At 51.3% G+C, this 22,596-nt stretch overlaps 2 protein-coding genes across 13 annotated transcripts in view; one reads left to right on the top strand and one right to left on the bottom strand.

Moving 5' to 3' along the window:
• The window catches only part of mrvi1 (murine retrovirus integration site 1 homolog), a 29,738-nt gene extending 13,644 nt beyond the window's left edge, over window positions 1-16,094 (bottom strand). The window contains exons 1-23 of one of the 12 annotated variants that reach the window (XM_061750426.1): window positions 15,935-16,088; window positions 14,622-14,729; window positions 14,356-14,536; window positions 14,116-14,177; window positions 13,990-14,071; window positions 13,238-13,919; window positions 13,109-13,159; window positions 12,106-12,183; window positions 11,978-12,034; window positions 11,855-11,914; window positions 11,730-11,785; window positions 11,440-11,533; window positions 11,231-11,347; window positions 11,069-11,154; window positions 10,142-10,817; window positions 8,399-8,552; window positions 7,383-7,411; window positions 3,599-3,745; window positions 2,252-2,346; window positions 2,016-2,077; window positions 1,118-1,291; window positions 721-767; window positions 568-609 (exon numbers count right to left, since the gene is read on the bottom strand). In XM_061750426.1, the coding sequence (XP_061606410.1) occupies window positions 568-609; window positions 721-767; window positions 1,118-1,291; window positions 2,016-2,077; window positions 2,252-2,346; window positions 3,599-3,745; window positions 7,383-7,411; window positions 8,399-8,552; window positions 10,142-10,817; window positions 11,069-11,154; window positions 11,231-11,347; window positions 11,440-11,533; window positions 11,730-11,785; window positions 11,855-11,914; window positions 11,978-12,034; window positions 12,106-12,183; window positions 13,109-13,159; window positions 13,238-13,919; window positions 13,990-14,071; window positions 14,116-14,177; window positions 14,356-14,536; window positions 14,622-14,729; window position 15,935 (3,141 nt within the window). In that variant the 5' untranslated portion in view covers window positions 15,936-16,088. Of the gene's footprint in view, window positions 1-567; window positions 610-720; window positions 768-1,117; window positions 1,292-2,015; window positions 2,078-2,251; window positions 2,347-3,598; window positions 3,746-7,382; window positions 7,412-8,398; window positions 8,553-10,141; window positions 10,818-11,068; window positions 11,155-11,230; window positions 11,348-11,439; window positions 11,534-11,729; window positions 11,915-11,977; window positions 12,035-12,105; window positions 12,184-13,108; window positions 13,160-13,237; window positions 13,920-13,989; window positions 14,072-14,115; window positions 14,178-14,355; window positions 14,537-14,621; window positions 14,730-15,934 lie in introns of all 12 variants that reach the window. The other 11 variants (XR_009784978.1, XR_009784976.1, XM_061750435.1 and 8 more) reach the window with 11 other exon arrangements.
• A 508-nt stretch (window positions 16,095-16,602) lies between these two features.
• LOC133474492 (dead end protein 1-like) lies at window positions 16,603-21,569 on the top strand. Its single transcript, XM_061766285.1, has 6 exons — window positions 16,603-16,696; window positions 16,793-16,803; window positions 18,031-18,136; window positions 18,440-18,730; window positions 18,877-19,035; window positions 21,037-21,569. The coding sequence occupies exons 1-6, from the start codon at window positions 16,603-16,605 to the stop codon at window positions 21,564-21,566; spliced, it is 1,191 nt and encodes a 396-aa protein (XP_061622269.1). The 3' UTR covers window positions 21,567-21,569.
• The last annotated feature ends 1,027 nt before the right edge of the window (window positions 21,570-22,596 follow it).

Raw genomic sequence — 22,596 nt, 5'->3', positions numbered from 1 at the left:
AGGTGGCCGGGGCATCTGATGCGGACGCCTCCCGGACACCTCCCCGGGAGGAGACCCCGGGGATGACCCAGGACACGCCGGAGAGACCACATCCTTTGGCTGGCCCGGGAACGCCTCGGGATCCCCCCCGGAAGAGATGGATGAAGTGGCTGGGGAGAGGGAAGTCTGGGCGTCCCTGTTAAAGCTCCTGCCCCCGCGACCCGACCTCGGATAAGCGCTAGAAAATGGATTGACGGATGGATGGATGTAATTTTCTGTTTTCTGTTTCGTTCGACAGTAAACTTCAACCGGGAGTGGCATTAAACAACTTGAAGCCTCTTTTTCTTCTTTTTTCTTTTTAAGAAGAGTTGACTATCTGCCAGACTGCTGCTCGTTGTGAAGTGAGTTGAGTTCATTGACACCAGACAGCGCTCGTATCTAAAAAATGTGGGTTTGAAAGTCAAAGCAAAAAAACGGCTGAATGGCGGCTCGTATCTCGAAAAACCCGAGTCAGGTCGCTCGCAACTCAAGGCAAGGCTGTGTTTGGTTTGAGCGATTGTACGTATAAACGGAAACGTGCTGTCTGACCTCCGCATCCTTTTGCACCCTCGCTGAGGCAGCGTCCAGATGCTACAGGAAAGGGCGACACAGACAAGTACAAGGAGCAAGGTTGAGCTGCCTTCTCAAACCTCCGATCAATCAATCAATCAATCAAGTTCAATTGTTTGAGAATTGTTTTACCTGACTGATTGAGTGCGGACTGCAAGTCACTTCTGGAACTTCCACCACTGGAACAAGTGAAAGCACACAGCAGCTAGTTCATAACAGGAATGTCCCTCCGTTCTTAGTAGCTTGACAGATACAAATCTCCCACATAAGCCAGAATGTTGCCTTTCAAATGAATCCCATCAACTTCGTCTTGAAATGCAAATGGGAAAACAATGTATCGGAAAACTCCTCGATCAACTGTATAATCAAGGACCAAAAGTAACGGGTCGAGCGATTTTCATGGGAAAGTGCATCACACTGCAAACGACCACGGACCTGAGAGAGCACATGCCATTGGACGTTGAAGCGAAGAATCCAAAATATAGCAGCAGTACTGCCACTGCACTACAACCGGCCGTGAGTAAGTCACCTGCGGGAGAGTCGGAAAAGCTGCTGGTAGAACGCCGGCCCCGGCGCATCAGGAAGCGGTCGCTGACCTTCTTGGCTTCTTCCAGCAGCTGCAGATTCTTCTGACGATCCTCCTCGGAGATCCGCATCTCCGGCAGCTTGTCCTTCACCAGGTCGATCACGTGACCTGCGCTGTCTAAGGAAGGTCGGGTGTACCACGCGGTCCAGAGGTCGTCGAACAATCACACAGTTGTCATGCAAGCGTGAACATTTGTCGTCACATCTCCGGCTTGTTTTCACTTCCGAGCTTCTAACAATGGAGTTGTCATCTCGAAAATCACGGCATTCCGGATCCATTATTTGGACGGGAATGACCACTTTACCGCCAGCAAAATCATCACACTGCTTACCATATGCCTTATTCCAGGCCTTTGATTCAAGATTCGATGTTAAACGGGTATAAAATAATATTTAAAAATAAACTATTATTATAATACAGTCACTTCAGAAAAAAACAATTGAAAAAAACCCAAACTGTCGTTGAAGAATAACAATATTCAACACAAACATGGATTCCGACCCCAATTTCTAGTTCGCTATCCATATTTAAGAATATTGATATCCTCTACTCGATCCGTACATAACATAAAATCTCATATAACATAGATACTCTTTGTTATCACAATGGTGATAATTATATACCAATACGTAGTTATCCATAATATACTATTAACTTTCCCCGTAATGATGATCTATCGACATAATATAGTTAATACACTAGCTGCTATTAATAAGCAATATATTCAGAATATATATCACAGAACCTAGCTAACTCCCCAGCTACCTAGCAAGCTGTGCGTACACGATATGCACACACCCGATCTTGTTTTGCTCAATGTGCTTGTGTGTGTTCTACCGACCGACTGTGGTGATGGATCCTGCGGAGGAGTTTCTGGCCGGACGAGCTCTGGGGCTGCGCGGCCTACAACATAACACACTCGATCGGTCCGTGCTGTTACGTTCCTCAATGCATCATCGACGGAACTTTTGCTTTTCAGGGTCGTGGGGAGCCGCAGTCAACCTCGGCCGACTTCCTACGCTCGGGACCGGTCGGCGGTTAATCGCGGGGCACCTTTCGCGCCGTAGATTCGCTCACCGAGCTTGCTCTCGAGGACGGCCGTCTCGCCGGACGACGTCGGTCTGCTGTGGGTAGATGATCGTGGCCGCAGCTCCGCTCTCAGCGGGTGCGCACTGCGCCGGAAGCACAAAGCAAAGGCAACGTGTGAAAACCTGCTTGAAAACATCGGTGCGAGAAGTCAGCCAGGTTACATTAAATACGCAGAATTTGCATTCACTCAAATGACGAGAAACTATAAAATGATAAGGGCGGCTATGGAGGAACAAAATGTCATCACAGTGATGACCCCAAAACAAAATCCCTTTGGGAATGTGGAGAATGTTGCTGAAGTGCAGTGAAAGTTACAAGAACAGTTGAGTTTATACATAAATCTGGGAAAAGAGTTGTGTGGATGAGGAAATGAAATGATGCCGGGTGTCCGAAATCTCTGCAAGGTTTGTTCATTTTCGCCAGCGGTCGTGAACATTCTGTGCGGGAAGCAATTCATTCCTCCATTTTGGATTTGAACAAAAGAAATGATGGTGACGCCAAAGGAGCGATTGCCGGTTTGCGGTCCTTAACGTTAGCTTGTTTAGTCTTTCCTTGATAATTGTGCGAATAAGTCATTTGTGTTCAATCATTTGCACAGCTTGCTGAAATGAGACTCATTTCATCCGTAGTCTTCCTAATTTTATGATTTTTAATTGAAATACAGTACACTGGTGCCTTGAGATACGAGGGCTCGTAATTCAAAATGCTTTTATGACAAACTGTTTTTCCAAATGGAAATGACTGGGAATGCCATTAATCCGTTCAAGCCCCCCCTCCCCAAAAAAAACAAACAAACAAAAAAAACCCTTTGTAATGTGTCATTTAATGAGAATTTAAGCTAGCACTCTATAATATTGTAATTTGTTCAAATATATATATATATATATATATGAAATAACTAAATAAAATGCCTCCGTGCTGGGACAGCGCTCTTATCTCAAATCATTGCTGACTTGTCAAAGCGATCGTGTGCATTCTCACAAGGTGGCCGCCAACTGCCAAACAGCTCAAGGAGAGAATTGCAGTTGTTGCAAGGAAAAATTTAATAATGAGGCTACAAATAGTTTCTTGTCCCATTGGAATGTAGCCCCATTCCAACTTCACGATAGCAAGGCCTAAACATGGCCACCACCTCCACCACTTCGAATAACGAGGACGCTATACTTTTCCTGACGAGGCATTCATGCCCAACGCGTGCAGTACTGTACTTTTTTGCCTGGACTGCTAGCATGGAGAGAGAGAGATTCCTCACCGCGGCCAATTGGATTACTCACGAGTGGCGTTCACAGACTCACACGCTTTCGGCCTAATGTGCGCTTCCTTCCGTCTACTCACCGTACTGGGAGAGCTCGAAGAACTGTCCGGATCCTCGGGGGAGTCCTCCTCTTCCTCGGGCAGCGTGGGCATGGCGGGAAGCAGACAGGGCCGGGATCGGGTGAGGGGGAAAACAAAGTTGCCCTCAGCAGTGGAGTCGGCGCTGGACTAGGACATTATTGGGAAATCGGTTACTCGCTATACGACATTGTAATCCACTCAATGTGTGGACATCAACACATCAGTGTGCAAAATCACAGCGAAAGAGGATACAATATCATCTCTTTATAAAAAAAAAAAAAAAGGAAACAAATCCAAAGATAGCCTTAGTGCAACAGTTGCATTGATTCCATACAAAAGACTTTTTGGCTGAACCAAAACGAATACTCAGTACTCTTCTTAACCTTTTCTTCCCTTTTGGAACAGGCAAACTGTTTGATTGGTTGATACGACGGACTCCCGCGGCAGTGAGTTTCAGAGGGACGCTCTAAAATAAACACTGGAGCTTTTACACACACAATTTACTCAGTGTATCCTGTGTGGGACGCACACACGCAGGGGCAGAGGGGGAAATGACATAACGACCGCCATGTTGTATTTTATCAATTGCACCCAACGGAGGCCTCCAGGCCGATGAGCACTAAAATAGATCTTCTCCTTAACACAGTAAAGCCGAATGAATTTGAACCAGTTAGGAAAGGAAATGTCTTGCATATCGTTCTTTTAATGATAACATGCGGTGTCATCGCACAGGCGTACGTTGTTTCGCTAGGTAAGCGCCGCCTCGTCGTATCGACGACGACTACTGAAACCTTCCTTTGAACTCGCTTCCCTCTTGTAAAGCAAATGCATCCAAATGACCACCGAGTGTGCGTGCGGTCAGCGGACTGTGCCTCCATTGATTCAGGCGCATTTGCATTTGCATTTGCATGTGTTCTGTCCGCCGGCGCCTCACAATATTTGTGCCTAGCCGAGACGGAAGGCACGCGAAGGCACAATGTTGGCTGCTCCCCGTCATCACAAACATGATGAAATGTTTCATCCATGGGACATGCCGGGACAAAAAAGGCAAGGAAGTCACTGCTGAGGAAACAAGTCGTTTCCTGAAAACAGCAACACGGGCGGGCTCAAGGATTTTTTGGGGGGGTGAGTAAACAAAAGGGGAATCTGTTTGTCCCAGGCAGGAAAAGGTCAGCACTCTCACTGACAAACCATGGACAAGATCATCCGGAAGATCATTCCTCACATCATCAAGCAACTTTAGCTAATAATTCTTCTCCTCCGCTGCACAACAGAGCAGAAAAGGACAGGGAGAACTGGCAGAAAAGTCGTGCGCAATTGGAATCCCAATTGCGCTGCGCCGCTTGTCCCGCTTGCAAAAATCACCATTGGACGTCGAGTCGCTCGCCCGTCAGGGAATCGAGCATAGATCGGGATCGGGGGTCGGCCACCTTAACTACTCAAAGAGCCATTCGGATGTACGAAAGAAAAACATTTGGAAAGGTCTCCTGTTGCTTGAAGCCGACTTGCAAATAAAACAGTCAATGCCTCTTCCAGTCCTTGTCTTCATGCAATTCGATCCGCAAAACGTCCGACTGCGTTTGTGTTCCGTCGTCATTTTAGCGCTTGTCAGCTTCACTTCAAAAAGACTGCCCTGTTTCACTGAGCAATGTCCAATTCATATTTGGGAAATAATAGCCACCGTCTATGTCTCCACGAACGACAAGTCCTGATAAATAAATGCACACACAACGTTAAAAAAGACGGATATATTTGTGGATTTGAAAATCACGTTCAAATCATTTTGAGCCATATCTTGTCATCTGTCAGGCTACGAGAGCGATGTTTGTTTCAACCAAAATCCAAAATAAATGACTGAGTATTGTTGTGATGGCGAAGCTGACATTTCCCAGCATGCATTGCGCCACGCAACGCTCAACGTTTGCCTTTCTTACCGTATCGTCCATGTGTGCATGTTACGCCGTAGTTCTTCGAATGCGTCTTTTGTCTATTTATTGCTCACAATCGCCGCGTGTTGCACTTTGATTTGACGCAACCGATACGTCGACGTGCCGGTCGGTTCTGCGGCAAGCTGAGCCAAGTTTAGCCGAGCATAAGCTGGGGATTTGACAACAAAGAGCAATTGAAAAAAAAACCAACGCTATTTGGTTTGAGGATTGAGGAACTTGCTCATCGGCTAAGGCCGGCCGGCTCCGGTCAAAACATTCATTTGTTGAAAGGCTCTCGTACTGATGATGGAAGACTTGGCTGAAGATTCCCAAGCTCAACCTCAAGCGGTCTGGACTTTATGTGGGAGATTAGAACCCTCGAGATTCTGGAAACTAGCGGCGCCATCGGAGACTCCGGAGCGGCTCCGATCTGGACTTGACTGAAACAACGGGCCATTTTCCAGCGCTCAAGCCTTTTTTCTGACTTTTTCTCTATTGTCAGCACGGTCTCATTTTGCACGGTCTATAGAGTCGTGCGTTTTGTACAGCAATTGCCCTCCCAAACAGACAAACGGGGCATGAAACACTGTCGACGTCGGGCTTCACAGTGCCGACGTGACCGTGAGACAGAGAGAAATATTGGATCGTTTCCTGTGGGACGAGGGGACAGAGGCCACATTTGTGCAGTGCAAAGATCATCCAAAAGTGCTTCTAACAAGCAAAGAAGGCAGACATGGAGACCGGCGGCCTTGTTGTCCTCATCTGCCATTTGTCGACAAGGCCCGCAGAGGAAGCGCTCGAGCGGAGAACCGCAACGTGAGGAGTGAGAACGAGGGAACAAAGATGTACAGTCTGCATATCTGCTGACTTTCAGCTGCATCCGTAGATTTTCACACTCAAACCCAACCGACACTGGCACAGGAGCGCTTCCGAGGCTCACTGAGAAATCGAACCGTCGAGTAACGCACCTACGTACGGTACGTGCCGGAGACGCCGGCGGAGGTCGACCCGCCTCTCATCCCGCACCCTCCGACAAAAGCTGTCGCGTTACCTGCGACCGGCTCCGGTTCCCGCTGCTGCTCGCGAATCAGGCCCGATTCACCGCACTGCGCCTGTTCTCGTGAAAACGTCTCCAGCCTCTCGCTCTCTGCTTCCCTGTCCTTTTTTTTCTTGTTTTCTTTTTTTTCCAGCGGCCCCTCTTTGACTCCTGGGAGCTTTGACCATTTAAGGAGAGGGGCCGTATGCCTCTTTGAGCTAGTGCAAGACTGGCGCCGTGTGCGAGTGAAGTTAGCGAGTCAATCGTCACATTTTCTTCTCCAACTTCTTAGAATTTGTCTCGCGTGCTAAAATAGCCTCTTCAGACCGAACAAAGACTGAATTGAAATTTGAAGTTTTTCTCTTTACTCTTGCAACCAATCTGAGTCGTTGTTGTTGTTGTTGTTGTTTTTATTTTTTTTCAATAATCATGAGAGGCACCGCAGTCGTCACACTGAAAGCAACTAATGTTAATCACAAATTGCAATTTCAAATCAACATCATCGGAATCCAATTGGATGCTGAGCGCATGCTCCCGTTGCTGTTTCGGTTTCACGAGGAACGTTTGGGTCTTGTGTGATGAAAGTGTGATGCGCGTGCCGTTCTCTCACGTGCTCTGTAGAATCGCGGAAAATAATAATACGATTTCGAATATGGAACGCGATCAAACGTATTAGAATATAAGCTCGTGGCTATGCACAGATCCTGTCGACGGGTTAGAACATTTGGTTACTTTTCAAGTACTGTCCGTTTTAAGAACAGTGACTCGGCACAAACATATAATAATATCGGATTGTATTTGATCAAAGGAGATGTCTCACCTTGCCGGAGCTGCCTCGTTCTGCGTCACCTGTGGGGCCCAAAGAGAAAGATCAGTCGATTTGCATCGGACAGGAAATCATACGCAAGGCAAATGTGACAGGACGAGTCTGGCACGCCGCACAAAAGACACGGAGCGTCGTGTCGCGGCAGCCGCTGGCAAGACCCGAGTCGATCCGCCAGGTACAAGTGCCCTCGCTCCTGTTTCGGGAGGTACGGTTGCCCTCCCCCGTCGTCGTCATCGCTCGGGGCAACAACAGCCCGGCAACCGAGTCCGTCCGCTCGGGTCGCTCGCGCTGACACCGTGCTGGGGCGAAACGCCGCTGAACCGAGTCACCGTCGGGGAAGGCGCCTCGCGGTCCGAGAGTGCGGCTTCCGATCCGGTGGCTCAGCCCTTTCTGTGTGGACTTGCAATGTTCTCCTCGTGCTCGTGTCTCCGGTTTTCTCCGGTTTCTCCCACGTTCAACAAATATGCACGCGAGCGCTCGTTTGTCTTCACGTACTCCGCGATTGATGGAGGCCCGTCGCCTCTCGCCAAAGTCAAATGTGACGCAAGCGCGAGGGCTACAAAATGGCTGTGTGTTTTTCAGAGCAAGCGCGTATGGGTTGGTTTGGAACTGTAGCAGCGCTTTGTGCAAACGTCTCTATTACAGCTACTTTGAGGTCGAAAAAAAAAGAGGAGGCGTTTATAGTTGGGGACGGGTGTTTATGTGTTCAAGTAGACGAAGTGAGGCATGGAATCTACAGGGTGCCCTAAACGTGACTGTACGCTTCCTTTTTCTATCTTTCGGACAGATGTGAGGCCATCGGCATTCGGCAGCTTGGCTTTTTCCACTCGCCCGAGGCTCTCGCCAACTGACATACGCAAAATGTTTTCCCGTCCCCGACTGGAGTTCAGCGGCAGGTTGTCACTCACGCTATGCGTGGCGGGTTTCTCAAAGCGGGATCGGTCGAAACGGAAGGCCAATAGAAAAGCAAGTCACTTGAATCTAAAATGAATGTGATGCAGCCATCATACCATTCATGGGAAGCTGCGGAGACTCGCTGACTTCTGGGATTACATGAGGCGGAGGCGGAGGAGGAGCCGGAGGAGCCGGAGGAGGCGGAGGAGGACTCTCCGTTTGGTCTTTATCCTCAGACGAGTGCTCGGGACACGACGGCCTCGGAAAAGTCTACAGGGAACACTTTCTCAGTCTTTCCACGTGGCGTTGCTTTCCGTATCATTTGTTCGGCAAAGTGACTCGCCGTCACCGCTTATGTTCGAATATACAAAAAGATAGACAATGTAATGAGATCTATCAGATCTATGAGAGCTGTATCCAAAAATGGCCTTTTCAAAGATAACGACGCTATCACATACAGGTTCAAAAAACAACAACAAAGTGAATCACAATTGAATTGGATTGAATGATTATTTGTTTTGTGTTTGTTTTGTAGAGTGCTTATAAAACAACAGCAGGTGTGGGAAAGCCCACTTGAAAACGACAGAAAGCGAGCTACGTTTTGACTTTCTCCCAAATGGAACTGAAGACTGCAGCAGTAGTGCAGGCTCAATGCTGAGGAATGATTTGCTATTCCAATGATGCGGAGGCTCGCACGGCGTGCTGGGAATTTCCACCCTTTATCCATCCGTCCATTTTCTGTCGCGCTTCTCCTCACGCGGGTCGCGGGCGTGCCGGAGCCTATCCCGGCAGGAGGCGGGCGGGGCACACCCTGAACCGGTCGCCGGCCAATCGCAGGGCACATACAAACAAACAACCATTCGCACCTACGGGCAATTTAGAGTCGTCAATGAACCTAGCGTGCATGTTTTTGGGGTGTGATAGGAAAGCGGAGTGCCCGGAGAAAAGCCACGCAGGCACGGGGAGAACGTGCAAACTCCACACAGGCGGGGCCGGGGATTGAACCCGGGTCCTCAGAACTGTGGGGCAGACGCTCTAACCGGTCGGTCACCGTGCCGGCCACACCTTTTATTATTATTATGATGAATATTATTATTCCACTCTTTTAAAGTGTTTTTTAGGTTTTTGCCATGGTATCGTTTCAGTCTTGGTATCGAGGTACTTTATGCAAGTGGAGCATCAAAGTCAGAATGTTGGTGTCATGACAACACTATTTTTGGCGGCATCTTTGTGAAATATTCCAATTTTTGATTCAAATTGAATCGGGATCATTCACAGTGTTACCGATATAGCCCTTGCTAACGTTACTGCAGTGAAAAAACAATGAAGTTGAATTAAGGGACAGAAATCAACTTTGTAGTCTTTGCTACTTTTTGCATGTCCAAGATGATTTGTTTTTGTTATGCATTACATGCTCAGTAACTGAGGGAAATGTTTCAACGCATACAAAAAGGTGAGAAGCTCGGTCATCCGGGAGGATGTCCGAGCAGAGCCGCTGCTCCTCCGCATCGAGAGGAGCCGGATGAGGTGGCCGGGGCGTCTGATTCGGACCCCCGGGACGACCCAGGACACGCCGGAGAGACTACGTCTCTCGGCCGGCCCGGGAACGCCTCGGGACCCCCTCGAAAGAGCCGGATGAAGTGGCCGGGGAGAGGGAAGTCCGGGCGTCCCTGCTAAAGCTACTGGCTAAAGCGCTAGAAAATGGATGGATGGATGAACACAAAAAGAAGGATTTGTGAGTTGCTCAAGTTGTAAAATTAGAGCCAAACAATTGTTTCCTAATCTGCATCAATGTTGCGCTTCTACCTGGACTGCAGGAGAAACCCCGCACCAAAGATTTCCTCCCCTCACGAACCAACCTGATTTGGTTTTCCCACGATGCGGGCCTCGAGCAAGCCCAGCTGCACGTCAGCTCGGCCTGCGCGTCCCAGAGCGGCCTCCAGCGTCCGAGCGACGCTCTCCATCCGCAGCCCGACCCGGCTCACCCTCTCCTCGCTCTCCTTCACGAGTTGTGCCGACCGCAGGGCGCTGTTGACCGTGGCCTGCGTTCTTCTGAGGGCCGCCAGCATTCGGTCCGCAGTCACCCCGAGTTGGACTGGCTTGTGGCGTGAGGCTGCTCCGGGTTCCGCATCCCTCTGCTGCTCCACGCGTCGCCCGCCGGCTCCGTCAGTGTTGGTTTCCTTGTGTACTAGAACAACTCCGCCGCTTTTCTGCTCGGGCGCACCCTTCTGCTGACATTCGTGAGAGGTTTGCAGGCGGCAGACCGGCTCCCTCGTATCGCCGACGGTCCGCTCGGCCCGACGCAGCCGAGCTCTCTCGGCGAGCTCCCGGAAGGTCCGGCTTTCGCCGGTCCGGGCCTTCGCCCCGTCGGCGCTCAGCGCTTTCCACCACTTGACGATGGCCACTTTCTTGCACTGCGGAATCTGCGTCCCGATCCGGTTCGGCTTTGGCTCCTCTTCCCGGGCTTTGCGCCGTTCGTCCGGCCTCTCCCCTTTTTCCTCCCTCGCGCTCTCCTGTAGCTCGAGGTCCTGCAGCCTGAAACCACCGGCACAGCTTTATAAACATCTCCTTCGCACGCGCTAATGTCTGCAGTCGCCAAAGGGGCACTAAAAGTGCACTTAGCCTCAACGCAGAGGATGCTCAAGCCTGTGTGTCGCACAAGGGAGGTGCCCATAAATATTCCGTCCAAAGCAGACATTTTATGAGCAGAAGGAAGCGGAATCTAACGTCAACTAAATCCACTCTGTAACCATAACAGGAGAGAAGGAAGGCAAAAAGTCACATACACATTGACAAGCTGCCGCTTGATGCTGGCCTGTCGCTGCTGGCGCTGAGGAAAGGGCTTCTCCTGGGGCTCCACGGGAGAGGGGCCCTACGGTCGGCAAGCCAGAGAAACAAGCTCGCTTTTCAATTGCACGGCGGTCGCGCGGGCTGAAATCGGAACCCACCCTCTCTGGGAGCCTATCGCGCCAAAGATGAGCTATTTCTGTAGATTTGATCCTGCGGATGATGCTCTGGATGTTTTCACGGTCCGTACGGAGAGCGGGGGGGCTCCTTTCGTCCGCCTGCCGCCGGGAGGAACGCGAGACCGCCGCGTTCGACCAAAACCACAACGACGACGACGACGACGACGACCCGGTGACCTCTGCAACCCTACCTGCTGCAAGTCTTGCATCTCACTTTGCAGAGAGCGGAAGTTGGGAGGATCCCGAGCGTGCGGCGTCTCAGGACCGATGCGGAGTCTGTCGTACCTGTCGGTGAATTCCAATTCACAGACTCTGATCAACGAGCATTCGGACAACAACGCGGCACGAGCGCGCGCGCCCTCGGCCGTGTTCGCAATTCACCGATCACGACCGAAACCCGTGTTAGTCGGGTGTCGGCTCGCAACTGCGACAATTTAAATTTCGGACGTTCTAGTCGACATTGTCTCCTTGGCAGAAATACCTCAGCAGGACTTGCCGCGAATGTTGATGTAACCTGGTCAGCTCCGCCTGCACGCCCTGCGACACGCCACCACGGGAAATGAATGGAATCCATGCGTCGCTCCCGATCGCGGCGGCGAAACAAACCTCGAGGATGCTGTGATTCTCCACGTGAGCGTTCTTCATCTTATCCATCAGAAGCTCTTTCTACAGAGGAACAAAAAGCAAGTTGCTTTTCACATTTCATGTTTTCATAGATCGCGAACCAACCTTAGCCATTTCTCGATCTCTCAGAGTCAAGATGAGCAGAGTTTCTTCAAGCTCAGCCTGAGAAAAAGGTTTGGATGTTGAACAAAACGGAAAGCGGCGCACGGAAACCTTCACAAATATCCTCCTACCCTCAAGTCGCCGTTGGCTTTGCGCAGTTTGCTCACGTTCTCTTCCGAACACGTCTTTTCGAAGGAGACTTTTTCATTCTGTGGATCATTTCCAAGAGGAGAAATCGAATGCAAATTTTCCACAAATGAAAACACTTTCCAGGTTTCTTAATCAGCGTTTGTGACACGTTCAGGTCAAACTGGCCCCAAAATTCAAGCCGGATGATTCCAATTTCATATTCGGCAGTGAGCCCATTTCCACTGAAATCGGAAATGATGAGACATTTTCTAGTGGCGCATATTACTGGGATAGACGGACTGCAGAGTATACATGCTGTCCCAAAAGTCACGATACAGCCTTTTGTTCCATTTCTTTTCTGCTCTCATTCGGAGAAAAGCGGCACTTTTACTCTCTTGGCAATTGAGGGCTTTTTATGGCCGTCCCGCGAAACACCATTTTCTTGCCTCTCCGCGGCAAGTGTCCTCGTACACAAAACCCGACTGGTCCAAGCGCAAATGATGAGCAGGCATTTGCAAAAAGCAAGGGGAACGTCTAAGTGGAGGCCCGCTCGATTCCGCAGATGCCGCGCGACGGCTTTGAACGGAACATCGTCGCGCTCAACAACCTGACATCGATACGGGGGACGCTTTAAGACTCGCTCAGGACGTTCGGTGTTTTCATGCGTGGTGGCGGTAGCGGGCCTCCTGCTGCCTGGTCCGTCAAGAACAGACCCTGTTTTGGGAACGTCGGTCGGGCCGTGTTGGAGAACTTCTCAAACCGGTGCCGAACGGGCAGCAAATTTGCCACACGGCTCCAACGTCAGTGGGACAGATATTGGCGAGGACATTTTGTTCCGATAGAAACTGCCAAACCTACGCTGTCGACAGCCTCTCGTCTGTCCCAATGACACCTGAAGCAAAATACCCAAAAAGGAGGCGTCACATGACTTTTGGGAATCTCAGCGAGTAAACCATGAGTGTAACAACATCTGGGCTTGGATTTTGATATGAATATGGGCATCACCTTGTCTTCGAGCCTCCTTATGTGAACTTTCAGGCATTCGACCTCATTGCTCTGCAAAGAATGAAAACTATTCTTGTCTTCCGTTAACAGCATATTAAGTGTTTGTGTGTGTGTGTGTGTGTGTGATACCAGCTTGGTGCAGCTGGCTTGCGTACGACCGGCTCGTTCCTGGGCCTCTGTAAAGGCCCGACGGGTCTCCTCCAGTTCCTCCGTTATGGATCGGACTCGAACCGCTGACCGCTGGGAACTACTCATGCCAAAAGAAAGAAGAACATCCATCTGCATCACAAATCCATGCATCCGCCCATCCCGGCCGTCATCGGGCAGGAGGCGGGGCGCACCCTGAACCGGTCGCCAGCCGATCGCAGGGCACATACAAACAAACAAACAACCATTCGCACTCACAGTCACGCCGACGGGGCAATTTCGAGTCTCCAATGCATGCATGTTTTTGGGACGTGGGAGGAAAGCGGAGCCACGCAGGCACGACAGGGAGAACATGCAAACTCCACACGGGCGGGGCCGGCCGGGGATCCGAGCCGGGTCCTCAGAACTGTGAGGCGGACGCGCTAACCGGTCGCTCACAAATCTCACAAGAAAATCATCCACTGCACCAATAGCACTTTGTGTCTCCGTAGCTGAGACGTTTGACCTCGCCAGCTTTGCTCTCAGCTCAGCGATCTCCAGGGTGAGCCGCAGGTTGACGTCTTCACACTTGTCCACCGTCCTCAGCAGGCCGCCGTTCTGCTCGCGCAGCTTGCGGTGGGCTCGCTTGAGTTCCGACACCGTCTCCGACAGGTCGTTTCCGTCGCTTCAACCACACGAGCGGTTTGGCGGTCAAGTAAGACAACACGTCGATCCCGTGAAGACGAAAAACTAACCAGGCGCAGGCGCACTTTGGGCTGTCGGCGGGCGCGGCATTCGTCAGAGTAGTTGAGAATTCCAGACCTGAAAGGGCACCCGCTAAGATCGGAGATCAGATTTTTGGTTTCCCAAGTGCGGCTTACCATCGAAAGGCCCTCCTGAAGTATCTGCGTAGGACGCATCGCCATCGCGGTCCGCGTCAGCGCTGAACAGCGGGAAGGAATCATCAGTTCCGATAATACACATGAACGCAGGTTCACTTTGACGCTTAGCGGGACGCAATACGCTTCGATGGCTATTGTCACGACTGATAAGAGCGCGTTCCTCGCCTGACCGCTCATGCGGAATACGTCGGCGGCCGTTGCTTTCCAAATGCATTTTACCGGTCCTGGCCGCACCGGGCGATCCACTGCGTCACGGCCGAGTGGAACATCTCTCTGCTCACAACGGGGTCCCGACAGTCGGGGTCCAGCAGCCGCTGCAAAGACGTCAGGCGGCCCCGCTCCCGACTCCGGGACGACAGCTTCCGCAGGTATTCCGAGATGGACGACGCCGACGCCTCTCCTGACGGGGGGAGCGACGAGACGCGTCGCGCTTTTTAAGGTGTGAGTGTTTCACAGCGGGCGTCTTTTGCGATACGTCGACACACCTGCGCCGGAGCTGTCGCACGCGTCGTACATGATGTCGAGGAGTTCGCGTTCAGAGAATTCCTTCACGTCGCTCGAGTCCTCCGGTCCGTCGTCGGGAGGCTCCCACACTAAACGTTCATACACACGTATGTTTACACATACGCTACGGAAAGATCGGAGTCAAGTAAGAACGGCACGACTCGAGCGAAGGTCAAAAGTCGCAGAAACGGGAAAGACCTGTGAAAAAAATCATGCCGAATCAAATATTCTTTTAAATTGGAGTATGAACATCGAAACTTCAACTTCAGACGTTGCCCGACATCGCCGCTTCCACTAAAACAACCAATTCAAAGTTTACAAAGAACCCAGCTGAAGGCAAATTGAGCTGAGCAAATTGTCCGTTTCCAAAACTCCGAAGTGGAGCTCGAAATGTTGGCGCTTTTCGGCAGATCCGGACGACAGCGCGTGAAACTCTTCTTTTTCACAGTCCGCGAGGTCGTCCCGCGTGAAACGTCGTTTGCGCTGTGTTTCACGTAAACGAGTCCCTCTGCCAACTTGGCTTCTGTGCGGTCATGTGACTTTTGTGACGTCCAATTTGTCCCGGAAGGTACTTCGGCAAACGTAACGGAGCGAGTGCAGCACAATACTCGCCGCTAACCTTGGGTATAGATCATCAACAAATCCACTTGGCGTCATTGCTGTCAAGATTTTCTGGGTAAAGCGACATTTCTGCATTTGAACGATCGAGTAGCGAAGCAGCTGCTTTTGTGTGCTCGAGTTGACGACGGCAAAATGAAGCGTTTCGCTCGGAAAATACGACGTTTGTGCGGCTCGGTTGGTAATAACATGAGGAAGAACATCCATCCATCCATCCATCCGTCCGTCCATTTCCTGAGCCGCTTCTCCTCACTCGGGTCGCCTATCCCGGCCGTCATCGGGCAGGAGGCGGGCGGGGCACACCCTGAACCGGTCGCCGGCCAATCGCAGGGCACATACAAACAAACAACCATTCGCACTCACAGTCACACCTACGGGCAATTTCGAGTCTCCAATGAATGCCTGTTTTTGGGATGTGCCCGGAGAAAAGCCATGCAGAACATGCAAAGTCCACACAGGCGGGGCCGGGGATTGAACCCGGGTCCTCAGAACTGTGAGGCATCAAGTAGAATAAATGCAAATCCATAAAAAGGAATATAAAGAGAGACAAAATCATTCTTTAGCCACAACTGGAAAAAAGAAAAGAAAAGTCTTGCTGATCTCATGAATAAAGCATCTGTTGAGACTGCGGCATCCATTTTGAGAAGAGCAGCTCGTTCCAATGACAAATTCTTACTTTTCAATCCAGGCGGCTCTTCCGAGAGAGGAAAATATGGCTCAGCTAAATCCGATTTTCAGTGTGTTTGGCGTGTTCTCCGATTCTCGCAGGAAGCCTTCGGGACGCTCGTGCGCTCGCTCGCTCGCTCGCTTGCACTCCACATCACAAGCAGCTGACAAATGGCCCCCCCTCCCCCCCTCCCCCCTTCACCTTCACCTTCACCTCTTGCTGCCAAAACAAATGACATTGCTCTGTATTCCAATTGTCTGCTTGAGCAGCACGCCAAATTCCTCTTTTGGAGAATATTGCGGTCAAACGGCAATTCAGGCGCTTCTCAAACTGGGGTACCCGAGTCACGTAGAGAAGCGCGTAACCTCGTCACGGGGGCCCGCTGTGCCAATCAAGCAAACACACTAAAGCGATTAGCGATTCAAATCTCTGACGTGAATGTGACATCCGTGCATGTACAGACTATTGTTCCTTATTTGAAAGTACACAGGTGAGGCGACATACCTGGGGTCGGGCGCAATGTTTCGGGGGAAATGAGTCCACTCGCAAACCCCTAGTTGAAACAAATACAAAATCCAAAATCCAAATAAATGACAAGCATCATTGTATTATGACTAATAAGGCGGTGGCTGCTGGTTCTGACAAAGGCCTTTGCGGGGCTCTACGCGAACGGACCGATGGCGAAGTTCGCCGCACTTTCGGGCTGGAGGCGGCGCAGCACCTCGCAGGCCTCAGGCGTCAGGCGCCACGATGGAACGCACATATTGCCAGGTAGCCGAAGGAGCCCGCACACGAGCGCCGCGCCTCGGGTCCTGCCGCTCGCTCGCATGTGCTTCGTTTGCAGGCTTTTCTCTTGCGTTTCTCCAGTGGAGCGCAAAGTTGGCGTGCATCTGCATCTGCACAGTGACGCAAACGGGAGGCCAGCTCGTGCAAACGCGACGCTTTCTGCTCTTTGGGAAACAAAACGGACGCCGCTTGCTTTTCTTCCCTTTCTGCGTGTTGCTGTTGGGACGTTGTTGTTGTTGTTTGGAGGCGCCACGCGGCAAATGACTTCGCCATTGTCTTCTGCGCCATTGTCGTGTCGCCGAGACGCGTTTGAGCGGCCAACGAGAAGAAAAGCCGTTTGGCTTTTCAACGCTTGCATTTTAGCTCTGTGCTTGCGGTTTTTACTGAACCGGGGAGGGGGTCGTGTGAATATTGGTTACAAATGCATCAAGTCATTTGCATCTTACTTTCTGCTCTTTGCAATTTCCAATGTGCAAAAGCTGCATGGGGTGGGTGAGTTTTCGATATATATATATATATGTTTTTTTGTTTGTTTGTTTTCAAAGTCACACTTGTTACAATGATGTCGTTCTCTTTGAGCAACATAATGACAACTGTAATAATCATGGTCACAAATATTATGAAATTGTCATTAGAAAGAAACATTTGGGTGTGACAATTGAACCAAAGATGCGACCGAGCGGCACGGTTAGAGCGTCCGCCTCACAGAACCCCTGAGGACCGGGGTTCGATCCCCGGCCCCCCGCCTGCGTGGAGTTTGCATGTTCTCCCCGTGCCTGGGTGGGTTTTCTCCGGGTACTGCGCTTTCCTCCCACATCCCAAAAACATGCGCGGTAGGTTCATTGGCAACTCTAAATTGCCCGTAGGTGTGGCTGTGAGTGCGAATGGTTGTTTGTTTGTATGTGCCCTGCGATTGGCCGGCGACCGGTTCAGGGTGTGCCCCGCCTCCTGCCCGATGACAGCTGGGATGGGCTCCGGCGCGCCCGCGACCCGCGTGAGGAGAGGCGGCTCAGAGAATGGATGCATGGATGGATGGATGCAAGCAAACTGATTGGGAGAACCATCGAGATGACGCAAGCACACGACCGAAAAGACCAAAAACTTCACCAGGACGAAGAGGTGGAAGGTTGTTTTTGTTTTTTCCTTGACAAGCAGCTCAGGTTCATCATTAAAAGTCCCAAATGAACATTGGATTTATACCCATGATGCGCTGTAAACCCGCTCACTACAATGTGAAAATGAATGGACGTGCTGTTACACAGGAACATTTCTTGCCTTGAATCATTTGAATGAGATCTTTCATCTCACGTTCTTCTTAGGTGCCAACCACGGAGCGTCTGCGGGCGCTCGAAACTTGGCTCGCAAACACCAATACGAAGGTCACTCACGCTAATGGCCAGCGGAAGTACGGAGGACCGCCTGAGGGTGAGAACGCTTCCTGCTGCTAATGTCTTGCATTTCTCCGGTTTTCTTGTCACAAACTCGGGCGACCGTGTCTGCCAGTGTACACGGCGTCACCTGACTATATGGCTGAAAAAAATATAAGCGCATTGTGATGAAGTGTGACGGTTGAAAATCTGTCGATTACGTCGGGGTCATTTGTTGAGACGAAAGCGCCGTTAAAAGCGATGAATAGAAATGGAAATCGTGAACCTCGCGGAGACCGGATGCACAATCCTCAACGTGTCCAAATTCACTCGCTTTCTTCCTTTTGTCTTTCTCCGTAAGTGTGGGACGGCCCGGCCCCCGGATCCAAACGTGAGGTTTTCATCAAGCACGTCCCACGGGACTTCTACGAGGACCTGCCGATTCCCCTTTTCAGCTCCGTGGGGCCGCTGTGGGAGTTCCGACTGATGATGAACTTCAGCGGGCAAAACCGGGGATTGGCCTACGCCAAATACGGCTCGGCGGATATCGCCGCGAATGCGATACGCCAGCTCCACGCTCTCATGCTCGAGCGTATAATTGTCTGCCGCAGCATCGAGAAGAGGCGCCTGCGCATCTCATATTTGCCAGCCTGCTTTTCCAGGTACTGCGGGGGTCTCGCTCCGTGCATACCGGCCGGGGCCCGTAGTGTACGGCGGCGGCGGCCTCGCGCCGAGATTCTCAGCCGAGCAGCTGTCGTTCGACTCGCGTGAAGGTACGACGGATCAGACCTCGCTCAGCTTTCTACCTTTTGTCCAACCGCCAGGCGCTCTGTGGAATAGTCGATGGGATCGAGAGCCTTTCCGTGATGTCCGGACACGGAGCGGAGAGCGGAACGGCGGTAGTTGTCTTCGCGTCTCACCATGCCGCCTCCGTGGCAAAGAAGGTCCTGGTGGAAGGTGAGCGCTATACGCACAACCTACTTCCGACCCGGGGAAGCCGGGAAAAAGCACTTGCTACTCGCTCAGGGGAAATGGGGGGCGGGGCCCGTCTCAAAGCGCTCGGAGGACCTCGAAATGTCGCCGCAGAGCCACCGAGGGCGACGGACCGTTTAGGCTTCACGCGGCCGTACGTGTCGTACTCGTGTAAATTCACGCTATACGTGGATTTCACTTTTTTCCCAAGACAACCGCCATAGAGAAAAAGTTTGGCACCAAACATTTATGTCATCAGTCAGCGTTTTGCTCGTTAGCATAGCATGCGCGGGAAGCCGGCGGGGTCGGACGTACACTTGCGGTTAATACAGACCGCAGATCGGCCACCTCCCGTAAGAAAAAAGCCGTTTGAGCACATTTCCGCAAAACTAAAGTTTGACGGTAACTCGACATTTCTACTCTCCTGAAGTGTAATACGTAGCGTGTCATTTGTGGCTTGATTTCGACTGAAAGGAGACGCGTCGTTGCTTTGCGCGCACGCGCGAAGATGCCGCGGCGCGACCTCGAGACGGCGAGAAACTTCCCACGAATCTGTCGTAAGCGAACGTTTGGTTGAGGTTATTGGTGCCAAAGGAGGGTCAACCGGTTCTTCAATCCAAGCGTTGGCTTACTTTTTCCTCCCTAACTCCTGGAAATGACAAAAGATGAAAGAGTTGGTGTGGTATTACCTGAAGCAGACTATTTAACTCTCGTGATTTCGATGAAGATCGGACGACATTTTACGACCCGTTTGTGCACAAAGGTAACAAATTCCTTTCTTTTTTCCTCCCGCTGTACTTTGTATAATCATTTCAGCCTGGGCAAAGAACAACACAAATGATGAATAAAGCCGCATGACGTCGAGGCCCGTGACGAACGTACAGCGCGTAGACTTGACCCACCGCAACTGTAAATGTTGAACGTACATCAGGAGTGACACCGATCTTGTCAAGTATGTGGAAATAACGCCAACATTTGCCATTATGTCCAGTCATGCTAATACAAAAGAAGCATACCTGCCGTACGAGCCAAAGCAGGAGAGGATGGATGCATCAGCATCGGAATCGCAATCGGAATCCTCTTGATTTGCCAAGTATTTTCCAAAAACACACGAGGAATTTGTCTCCGGTCGTCGGAGCCGCTCGAGTACGACAACAGACGGACAGACAGTCAAGTGACAGAGAACGCTTTGGAGACAGAAAGACATTGACAAAAACAAAAAACAGTCACTGGGCAATAAAGGGTTGCTAGTTATCTGGTAATGCCGGTACATTATTGATTGATTTCTTTTTTTTGGACAATTGTGCAAAAAATGTCCTCGAGCACTTAGAGCAGTTCCAATGACTCATCTTGCAATAATGACGGCTGTGCAAAGGGCGCCGAGACTTCAAGCGAGTAGCGCGGTCATCTGGGACAATGTCGATTGCGCAAATGTTGCGGATACTCCTCAGTCGCTGTGCGAATGGAGCAGATGCTATCGGTCAACGACAGATATGCAAATAGCGCAGCGTGGCGAGACGACGACGGCAGGAAAACGGAAACTAAAATACGGAAATATGGGTGGTTACAACTGCAGTACTGTGACTTTGGATTCCTAGCCCTGATCTGAACTATTTTGAAAAGATCTTCCTTGTCTTTCCTTTGCACCGCAACGAAATTGCTGAACATCAGGACTTATTCATCACAAAGACGTGCGACTGAGATGACGTTTTCCAAATAGGTCATTTGTGTTCATTCGTGTTCTTCCGTTTCCATATTTTGCGTGCTGACTTACAGATTGTCTATTGTACCGCAGACATTCAAGCTTTTGCTTTTTCTAATCGGGGCCACCGCAAAGCATTTGAGGCATTTTTGGTTGCCTCCTTCAATATAGTGAATATAGCAGTAATGGCGCAACCCTCGCGCCTTGTAATGAACCATTTGACGCCATCTATTTTGGTGCTTTGTTCAATCTAGCCTACTAAGGTGCATGTTTTTTGTCACTAGAATTTCGGAGGCGGTTTGGCTTGAGCATCTCGGTCTTGTGGCTGTCCCAAGTCGGCACGCCCTCAGATATGTCGCAGCATCCCGACGGCTTCCCGGCTTGGACCCCGAACCTCCCGCGCCACGCGGCGAACCCCTCGCAGGCGGCCGCCCGGCCGTCTTCTCGTCTGCGACGCTCACCGCTCCTTCCCGAGGAATTCGCCGGCGCTGCGGGAAGACCCGGTCACCCCGAGTCACGCTCCCGTCGGCAAGCGCCCGCAGCATTGTCACCGTCTCCGCTGATGTTCCTTCAGGAGATTTGCACTGCGCTTGGAATTGGTTATCCGCAATTTGAGTTCTTCTGCAGCCACGCCAGACCCGACGGATTCCTCACCTTTACCTACAGGGTGAATATCCCCGGGGCGGGTGTCTTCCCAGGGCTCCTGATAATCTTGCCCGCGCCCGCTTTCGCTAGCACGCTGGAGGTAGTTCGAGAGGCTGCGGCTCATCGGGTCCTGCAGTATATGGAGGCTATGAACCTCTTCCGCCGGTGAATCCGACAGGAGCCCACACTCTCCTCGTTCCGCGAGTTCACGCTGTGCTTGAGTTTCGTCCCCGCGTTTGCCAAAAGCTGGATCGGGGTTTGTTCATCTTTGCCTGTGTTGGGATGAGGTGGAATGCTGTGATTTGACTTGTTTGAGTCGTGCATGTGTTGTATTGTCTCACTGCTTTCTTTATAATCTGTGGTCATGAAGTCCTTTGAACGTCTTGTGCTGGACCACCTCAAGAGTGTCACAGGTCCCCTGCTGGACCCCCTGCAGTTTGCCTACCAAGCGAACAGATCTGCGGATGATGCAGTCAACATGGGACTGCACTTCATCCTAGAACACCTCGACAGTGCAGGGACCTACGCGAGGATCCTGTTCGTGGACTTCAGCTCAGCGTTCAACACCATCATCCCTGAACTCCTTTCATCCAAGCTTCTCCAGCTCAGCGTCTCACCTGCCATCTGCCAGTGGATTTACAGCTTTCTGACGGGCAGGACACAGCAGGTCAGGCTGGGGGAGGCCACCTCATCCACACGCAGCATCAGCACTGGGGCGCCCCAAGGTTGTGTCCTCTCTCCGCTGCTCTTCTCTCTCTACACGAACGACTGCACCTCAGCGAACCCGACTGTCAAACTCCTGAAGTTTGCAGATGACACCACTGTCATCGGCCTCATCAAGGACGGTGACGAGTCTGCATATCGACAGGAAGCGGAGCGGCCGGAGCTGCGGTGCGGCCGACACAACCTGGAGCTGAACACGCTCAAGACTGTAGAGATGATCGTGGACTTCAGGAGGCATCCTTCGCCACAGCTGCCCCTCACGCTGTCCAGCTGCCTTGTGTCAACCGTCGAGACCTTCAAGTTCCTGGGAATTACAATCTCCCAGGACCTGAAGTGGGCGACCAACATCAACTCCGTCCTCAAAAAGGCCCAGCAGAGGATGTACTTCCTGCGGCTTCTGAGAAAGCATGGCCTGCCACCGGAGCTGCTGAGACAGTTCTACACAGCGGTCATCGAATCAGTCCTGTGTTCTTCCA

This window comes from Phyllopteryx taeniolatus, chromosome 2 (genome assembly GCF_024500385.1).
Source record: "Phyllopteryx taeniolatus isolate TA_2022b chromosome 2, UOR_Ptae_1.2, whole genome shotgun sequence".
Taxonomy (NCBI): domain Eukaryota; kingdom Metazoa; phylum Chordata; class Actinopteri; order Syngnathiformes; family Syngnathidae; genus Phyllopteryx; species Phyllopteryx taeniolatus.
This window is presented reverse-complemented; position numbering and strand designations above follow the sequence as displayed.